This window comes from Salvelinus fontinalis, chromosome 24, assembly GCF_029448725.1.
Source record: "Salvelinus fontinalis isolate EN_2023a chromosome 24, ASM2944872v1, whole genome shotgun sequence".
Taxonomy (NCBI): domain Eukaryota; kingdom Metazoa; phylum Chordata; class Actinopteri; order Salmoniformes; family Salmonidae; genus Salvelinus; species Salvelinus fontinalis.
The window spans coordinates 25,204,922-25,214,607 of record NC_074688.1 but is presented as its reverse complement, the minus strand read 5'-3'; the positions used below and the strand labels follow the sequence as shown (position 1 = coordinate 25,214,607).

The 9,686-nt window shown below is 39.6% G+C and overlaps 1 protein-coding gene across 1 annotated transcript; it reads left to right on the top strand.

Moving 5' to 3' along the window:
• The first annotated feature begins 29 nt into the window (after window positions 1-29).
• Window positions 30-3,651, top strand: LOC129822222 (mitochondrial uncoupling protein 2-like). Its single transcript, XM_055880310.1, has 8 exons — window positions 30-452; window positions 677-792; window positions 908-1,123; window positions 1,408-1,615; window positions 1,773-1,976; window positions 2,241-2,342; window positions 2,429-2,609; window positions 2,750-3,651. The coding sequence occupies exons 3-8, from the start codon at window positions 998-1,000 to the stop codon at window positions 2,862-2,864; spliced, it is 936 nt and encodes a 311-aa protein (XP_055736285.1). The 5' UTR covers window positions 30-452; window positions 677-792; window positions 908-997; the 3' UTR covers window positions 2,865-3,651.
• Window positions 3,652-9,686: the final 6,035 nt, after the last annotated feature.

The following is a 9,686-nucleotide window of genomic DNA, read 5'->3' as shown; positions in this document are numbered from 1 at the left end:
TGTTGTAAACTGTGAGACTGACTGACATAATGTTGCATACTGTCTTGTACTCCCAAAAGGGCGAAATAGTTTTTATGAACCTTTCATCATGGTTTGAATACACATCTTTGGAGTAATGTTTTTTTTACCAAAAAAAGCTAAATGCAGTTGAAAGTGTGGAATCTTGACTCATTTGGTTTGAATCGATAACAAAATCGGATCATTGTTATCACATACTAGATAAATCATTGAGCCAGCCATGTGTCAACATATCTCATGTATGACACGAGCTTACGCATACTTTTCAGGTCAATGTATGTCATGGAACAATGTGTGACAAGGGATGGGCAGGCTATAATAATCCACACCCACCCCAGGGCGTGAGAATCAAATCCTAACTCTCTCAAGCCAGTGCTCCTCAATAGAACCTCTCAATTCAAATTTTGGATTACAGTACTTTTCATTCCAATCAGGTAAGCATAATGTTATACCAATATTAGTTATATTGCTAGTTTGTTCAATATCCATTTTACCCATCTAATGTCTGCTTAACATTTATCTACAGCTTCAATTTAGAATTTGAGATATGACCTAAATTGTACTCCACATTTTAAAAGCTTATATTAATTTTACACATGCTTATAGGGCATGCCAAAGTATTTTTTTCATATTTGTTTCATGTTCATATGTTTCACAGGCGGTGGTATGCTTTTTTGGAGCAATTTTATGGAACAACAAAAGACAAGAGGATCTTACATTCATAAAGATAACTTTCCAATACCTGAAACTTGAATATCACTTGCATCTGTCTAAGTAAGTGAGATTTGGGGTGCTTACAATAATCATTCAATGAATACTGACTAAAAAGCCATCTTTATGTGTTCTTTGATTCATTCTGATTACTTACTATTTGCTCTATTCTCTTTAGGAACGGACAGAACCTATTAAACTACGGTCTATCTACTGTACTTGTAAGACCTTCAGTACTCTTTGGGAAATTATCTGCACCATCTCAGTCATGGCTGGAGTGAAGCCCACAGACTTGGCCCCTACAGCTGCTGTTAAGTTCTTTGGCGCTGGAACTGCAGCCTGTTTTGCTGACCTGATCACCTTCCCTTTGGACACAGCTAAAGTTAGGCTGCAGGTGAGAGGGTGCACATGCTTTACATACAGTACAGTGATTTTTGCAACCATGATTATGCTTAAAAGGTAAGTAATGGTTTCTGTTCCATTATCTTCACTAGTATACTATTTAGAACGATGCAATATATTGGACATGTACTCTTAAGTGGTATGTTAGTATGGTCATTGCAATGTAGCCATGTTCTACATAATGATTATGTAAAGGTATTCTGTCTTGATTGAATTGTGTCACTAGGATTACTTTCAATATAAAGATGAATTAACACTTGTGTTTGTCTTTCTTAGATCCAGGGCGAGTCCAAGTCCTCTGAAGGGAAGATGGTGGTGAAGTACAGAGGTGTGTTTGGCACCATCAACACCATGGTGAAGACAGAGGGGCCCAGGAGCCTCTACAATGGCCTGGTGGCAGGCCTCCAGAGACAGATGAGCTTTGCCTCGGTCCGCATCGGCCTCTATGACTCCATGAAGCAGTTCTACACCCGGGGAACAGACAGTACGTAACCTAATGGACATTTTAATTTTATTTATCTCTCAATTACATTTTTATCTGATTTAGTGCAAGTAGAATATCATGAATGTGGCTGAAAGAATGTGGCATGGTGTTTTATGACTGCATCTCTCATCCTCGCTACTCCTCTCTACTCTCATAGATGCAGGCATTGGGAGTCGACTGATGGCAGGCTGTACGACCGGGGCCATGGCAGTAGCCTTTGCTCAGCCAACAGATGTGGTGAAAGTGCGGTTCCAAGCTCAAGTCAGGGGAGCAGAAGCAGAGGGGGTGAAGAGATATAGCGGCACCATGGATGCCTACAGGACCATCGCCAGGACTGAGGGCATCAGAGGGCTCTGGAAAGGTAGGCCTAATGCAGTCTGAATTTCAGTCCAATTAGGAACATTTGCTTTACGTGCATAAAAGATTGAATCCCCAAGCTGACACGGTAAAAATCCGTCGTTCTGCCCCTGAACAAGGCAGTTAACCCACTGTTCCTAGCCCGTCATTGAAAATAAGAATTTGTTCTTAACTGACTTGCCTAGTTAAATAAAGATAAAAAAATTATAAAATAAAGAAGATGATTCCGTAATTGTAATTACCAGTTTCATTCATAATTTTCCTTCAGGTTGTGGCCCAAACATAACTCGTAACGCCATAGTGAACTGTTCGGAGCTGGTGACTTATGACATCATCAAGGAACTTATCCTGCAGTATAACATCATGACTGGTAAGCAGGCATGTGATTTGTTTTACACCACACAGGGTACATTTGAATCGTTTCAAGTACTTCAAAGTGTTTTGTTGTTTTTTCAGATAACCTGCCCTGCCATTTCACAGCAGCCTTCAGTGCTGGTTTCATCACCACTATTGTGGCGTCTCCTGTAGATGTAGTGAAGACCCGGTTCATGAACTCTTCAGCTGGAAAATACAACAGTGCTATTAACTGTGCTGTTACGATGATGAGAAATGAGGGACCCAAAGCCTTCTATAAAGGGTGAGTAGTAATCAAAAGCCATTTCTAAATTCCAATTGCTTTCAAATCATCTTTGGCTGAATCAAGATTCCTAGATATGAACAGTGAATTAAGCAAATCGTTCTGCTTGGTTAAATAGTCTGATTCTCTTTACCCTCCAGGTTCATGCCTTCTTTCCTTCGCCTTGGCTCCTGGAACATCGTAATGTTTGTCACATATGAGCAAATCAAGAAACACGTGATGAGAGTACAGCAGTCCTGGGAGTCTCCTATCTAACCTGTCTCATCCTGACTGACTGCTGTGTGGATTTCTCTTACTGACTATGATGTTCAAGTCATGACCGCCTGTATAGGCAGAGCACATTTTCATCTAAAGGAGGAACCACACAAGTATTAGCCTGGTCCCTGATATGTTTGAGTGACAAGGAGTTGGCATGATAGCACAAACAGACTGACACTTAAGCTATGAGTCTGACTTCTGTACAGGAAAGTACGCCCCGTGCAGGGATGTGTGACCCAACGTGTCTCCATGAGGCCTTGTCCCAGACAGCGAGACCATGGACCACACCATGGACTATTGATACAACTTTGTGACTCAGTAATGGAATGAATGGCTTGATAGTGGTTTATCTAACTTGCGTTTAGGTTAGGGATACTGTATTATGCTTCCTCGCTGGTCGATAGGGTGCATAATGTGACCTTCAAATGTTATTGAAGTTGTGTTATTTATAATACCTATTTGTAACGTATGAGAACTTTACCTCAAAATATCCATGAACCTAGTGGTTTTGTATTCATAACAAATAATCCAACATTCTAGTAAGCAATGCAATGTCATAACCATTAACTTTTAAATAAGGAGGTGGTACTGTGCTTTTTACAACTGTATGTGAAGTTGTTTGATATTATTTTATTACTGCTGATATGCAGTAACTGTAATTTTGGACCAAGCCTTGAAGAGTCCAAAATAATTATGAATATAGGATGTCTTAAATATGTTATTTATTATGTCCTGTTATTAAAATATAGTTTTTTCATTAGTAAAATAACTGAATTTCAGAATAGCTGTCTGTGGTAGCCTTTTTCTGCTCAGTGTTTAGAGGGGTTACCTATTCAAATAACTGTTATAGTGGGGCAAAAAAGTATTTAGTCAGCCACCAGTTGTGCAAGTTCTCCCACTTAAAAAGATGAGAGAGGCCTGTAATTTTCATCATAGGTACACTTCAACTATGACAGACAAAATTAGATTTTTATCCCCCAGAAAATCACATTGTAGGATTTTTAATGAATTTATTTGCAAATTATGGTGGAAAATAAGTATTTGGTCATAAGAAAAGTTCATCTCAATACTTTGTTATATACCCTTTGTTGGCAATGACAGAGGTCAAACGTTTTCTGTAAGTCTTCACAAGGTCTTCACACACTGTTGCTGGTATTTTGGCCCATTCCTCCATGCAGATCTCCTCTAGAGCAGTGATGTTTTGGGGCTGTTGCTGGGCAACACGGACTTTCAACTCCCTCCAAAGATTTTCTATGGGGTTGAGATCTGGAGGCTGGCTATGCCACTCTAGGACCTTGAAATGCTTCTTACGAAGCCACTCCTTCGTTGCCCGGGCGGTGTGTTTGGGATCATTGTCATGCTGAAAGAGGATAGAGGGCGCTATTTACACTTTGGGGGAAAATTGTGCCCAATTTAAACGGCCTCGTACTCTATTCTTGCTCGTACAATATGCATATTATTATTACTATTGGATAGAAAACACTCTAGTTTCTAAAACCGTTTGAATTATATCTGAGTAAAACAGAACTCATTTTGCAGCAAACTTCCTGACAGGAAGTGGAAAATCTGAAATCGATGCTCTGTTCTAGGGCCTGCCTATAAATGTGCTTGATATTTATTAGTATACATGCACTTCATACGCCTTCCACTAGATGTCAACAGGCAGTGAGAGAAGAAATGGAGTGTATAACATGATCTGAGGTCGAATAAAAGCTCTTGGCATGACCCCAATTTCCTGTTTTCTGGAACGCGCGAGAAGGGACCTGGTATTGCCTTCTGTAAAGCTGTCGTTATAGACGACTAATATCTCCGGCTTTGATTTTATTTGATACATGTGACAATATCATCGTAAAGTATGTTTTTTCAATATAGTTTTATCAGATTATTGAAATTTTTTCGTGACGTTAGGCGTGTTGCTTTGTCTGCGTTTGTTCACGAAGGAGAGCTTCGCGCCACTTTGCTAGCTTTCCGTGCTAATTGACTGGAGAAGAGGACATTCTAAAACCAAACAACGATTGTTCCCGACAAAGGACCCCTTGTACAACATTCTGATGGAAGATCATCAAAAGTAGGACCCATTTTATGATGCTATTTCATATATCTGTCGAACATGTGAACTAGTAGTTTGCGCCCAGATTTTGGGCATGCTCTCGCCATAACGTAAACTGCATGTCGTAATGAAGTTATTTTTAGAATTCTAACACAGCGATTGCATTAAGAACTAGTGTATCTATCATTTCCTATACAACATGTATTTTTTAGTAATGTTTATGAATAGTTATTTGGTCAGAATATGTGAGTGTCAGAAAAATATCTGGACATTGTGGGAAAAAGATGCTACGTTAGCACAATGTATAACCACTGATTTCAGCTCTAAATATGCACATTTTCGAACAAAACATAAGTGTATGTATAACCTGATGTTATAGGACTGTCATCTGATGAAGCTTATCAAGGTTAGTCAAAAATTATATATATTTTGCTGGTTTGTTACGATCGCTAACTTTTGCTGCTGGTAAATGGCTTGTGTTTCTGGCTATTGTGGTAAGCTAATATAATGCTATATTGTGTTTTCGCTGTAAAACACTTAAGAAATCGGAAATATTGGCTGGATTCACAAGATGCTTGTCTTTCATTTGCTGTACATCATGTATTTTTCAGAAATGTTTTATGATGAATATTTAGGTATTTCACGTTGGTGTCTGTAATTACTCTGGCTGCTTCGGTGCTATTTCTGACGGTAGCTGTGATGGTAGCTGCAATGTAAAACTGATTTATACCTCAAATATGCACATTTTTCGAACAAAACATAGATTTATTGTATAACATGTTATAAGACTGTCATCTGATGAAGTTGTTTCTTGGTTAGTTTGGTTGGTTCTTGGTTAGTTAGGTTGGTTTTGTGCATGCTACCTGTGCTGTGAAAAATGTCTGTCCTTTTTTGTATTTGGTGGTGAGCTAACATAAATATGTGGTGTTTTCTCTGTAAAACATTTTAAAAATCGGACATGTTGGCTGGATTCACAAGATGTTTATCTTTCATTTGCTGTATTGGACTTGTTAATGTGTGAAAGTTTAATATTTCTACAAAATATATTTTGAATTTCGCGCTCTGCCTTTTCAGTGGAATGTGGGAGGAGTTCCGGGGCTAGACAGGTTAATTGATCTTTTGTGTTACACAATTATTCCAGCCTTACTGCACATCCTTCGTCAGAGTGAGCCAGCTTCTTCAGGAGAAGCCACTGGATCATGTGAAGACTATGTTTCTCTAGTAAAACTACTAGGAAGGCAACAGTATATTTGTATAATAAAAAGGGCATAAACACGGTTTTGACTAACTGACAAAATTGCAGAAGCAGTTGGAGAGAATAACAAGCATTCTGGAACTTTAATGTTCCCTAAAATAATATATACAAATGTGACATTCAAACTCACCAAGTTGGTTATGTTTGGCTTGGATGGTATTGGTAAGTTTCTCCAGTTCCTGGTACTTCTTGGCTAACCATAGCTTACCAGTGCTGAGCTCTGGCTCATGAGAGAGACTGGTCTCTGCCAATCTACTGTTGGAGACCAACACAGTCTCCTTTGGCCCCTGAAGCCCCTGAAACTGGACAGGATAATGACATTCCCCCCCAAAATGTTTGTCATATCTTACTAATGACCCTAATAATACCCTGTATTCAGTCATATTTTACAGGAACTAATAAATTTATTGAAATATTTGCTGACCCTCAAAATATATCCATTCTAAAGTGAATAAGAAGTTGCATCACTAAAAAACAAGAAACAAAACACTCTTTATACACAGAGTAACATCAAACGGTGTGTAGGATTTTCAGTAAATAAAGGGAAAATACCTTTTGGCTGAATCTCATGATCTGCCTAATTTATTCCTCATCCTGCAGAAGCTCCCGCAATTCAACAGTCCTCAAACCCCTTAATTGGTCAGATACTGACTTTGAGTCGCAATGCCTAGGCAACATGTCCAAGCAACATACTTTTTATCTGGAAATGTTCCTTTATTTGGTCCCCATGATGCACATCGGGTGCTTAATTACGCATGATCATCACACCAGTAGCTCGTAATGACATGACAGTGTCATTATCTTCACCATAAAACTGCAGTTTGCCCTTCCAATGAAGAGCAACGTAGACCACGCTCCAAAATAAAGATGGAAAGTGTCGTCCTCTGCTGTAGGTTTGAGAAGCACACGCGTTTCTGAGATGACATTGAGTGTTGTATTACTGGTATATCGCGGGAGGGTCGTCACTAGTTACCACAGCCACAAAGTCCTAAACCCCGCCTACGGGGGTGGCTTTGAGACTTGCTCTAAAGGCGTCAGGGCCAATCAGAACACTTCGTCTCCTTTATGGTCCATGCTATCCGGGGACGTCCCTACCTCACTGAAGTTGATACCACCCTGCATCTCACTGCTGGCTTGCTTCTGGAGCTAAGCCGGGTGTGTCCAGGTCAGTCCCTGGATGGGAGACCAGGTGATGTTGGAGGGCCATCGGGAGACACTCTTTTCTCTGAAGAAAAAAAAAGATCCCAATGCCTCAGGGCAGTGATTGGGTACATTTCTCTGTGTAGGGTATTTCGGATGGGACGCTGAACAAGTGTGGTCACTAAGTATCCTATGGCACTTATCATAATAGTAGTTGTGTTAACCCCGGTGTCCTGGCTAAATTCCCAATCTGGCCCTAGTGGCCACCTAATTATCCCCAGCTTCCAATTGTCTCATTCATCTTGTCTCCCCTGTAACTATTCCCCAGGTCATTGCTTTAAATGACAATGTTTTCTCAGTCAACATACCTGGTTAAATAAAAATACAATTTAACGGTTAGGGTAGCTGTGAAAGTGATACAAATAGTGGATTAATACCATATTTGGACTAGATAATGCTAAACAAGGTTAGAATGTTGTTATATAAATTCAACAAAGACAATTAGTTAATTTGGCACATAAAAAGTCCAAATAATTTGAAATCGCACTGTGGATGTATTATACATTAGAATTGCATTGGGGCATACTTATATTCACTGTACAGCCTTACCTATGGATCTTGGGTTCATGAATTGGGGTATCAGCGAACTCGGTGACACCAACAGACTAGAATTCTGAAGAGTTTTCCAAAAACTTGTATATGAGTTGACAGAAATAAAAGTACTTGTTCGATAGCCTCCTGACGGGCTGCATCACTACCTGGTATGGCAACTGCTCGGCCGCCAACCGCAAGGCTACAGAGGGTAGTGCGTACGGCCCACTACATCACCGGGGCCAAGCTTCCTGCCATCCAGGACCTCTATACCAGGCGATGTCAGAGGAAGGCCCTAGTCTAGGTCCAAGATGCTTCTAAACTGCTTCTACCCCCAAGCCATAAGACTCCAGAACATCTAATCAAATGGCTACCCCAGACTAGACTATACTCTCTGCTACCGCACGGCAAGTGGTACCGGAGGGTCAAGTCTAGGTCCAAGAGGCTTCTAAACAGCTTCTACCCCCAAGCCATAAGACTCCTGAACATCTAATCAAATGGCTACCCAGACTATTTGCATTGCCCCCCCCCCCCCCCCCCCCCCCTTTACACTGCTGCTACTCTCTGTTATCTAGGCATAGTCACTTTTATAACTCTACCTACATGTACATATTACATATTACCTCAATTACCTCGACTAACCGGTGCCCCCGCACATTGACTCTGTACCGGTACCCCCTGTATATAGCCCCACTATTGTTATTTTACTGCTGCTCTTTAATTATTTGTTACTTTTATTTGTTACTTTTTTTTAGGTATTTTTGTTGAAACTGCATTGTTGGCTAAGGGCTTGTAGTAAGTAAGCATTTCACTGTAAGGTCTACTACACCTGTTGTATTCGGCGCATGTGACAAATACAATTTGATTTTATTTGTTTAGAAAGATCTAACTGAGTGGTCATTTTATGATATGCCTGTTGTGAAATCATTATTTTTGAATGAATCATTTCATGAATGAAGTCATCTAATGAATTGTAGATGGTGCTTGAATCTCAGAGGTTTAACTTTATCTTTCAGGAGTTTAAAGTCTGGATCCTTTGAGACGTGATGCTCCTCACTATTGGAATTCGCTGAAATCCCAAAGAGAGAACAAAGTGGAAGTTGTGTTGATCTTCATTTAAATATAGTGTTTATATTCATAAGCACATCTTATGACTTTTTTTTAACAGGTATTTTCCTAACAGTATGTGTTAAGAGAATTTTGTTCTCAATGTTCATAAACTGAACTTCAATTAATACTAATAATTAATGCTGTCTGTTACTAAAAATGTGTAAGGTTCTTATTAAAATGAAACAGACAGAGGCCAGTCTACCATAGTCAGCATGTTTATTTACGAGAGCGCTCCCCATCCTTACATGTACATTGGTTTGTATACCTCTCATTTTGTCATAACTGTCCCTCCTCCTCTAAGACAATGACAATATAGTTCACAAGTCTTCTCCTTCTCATACATTGTCTGCCACCTGTTATACAATCCACTACAAGCCCAAGGTCTCTCCCCTCCTTGGGTGGGGACAGAATGTCCTGAAAGGAACACAGTAGTACAGCTTGTCTGTCGATAGCTCCTCTTATCATTTGTTTCACACTTGCACCCTGCTTACATACTAAAAAGGAACAAAAAGTCCTTGTTCTAATTCTGACAAACTACACACATCAGATTTATAGATTTATGATTCTAATAAATTTCATACAATCATACAGTGACAGGGTAGGATTCTGTTATTTATAGTTCTATGTTAAATGTATACATTATTTAGTCATTATTCATAAAAATCATAACAGT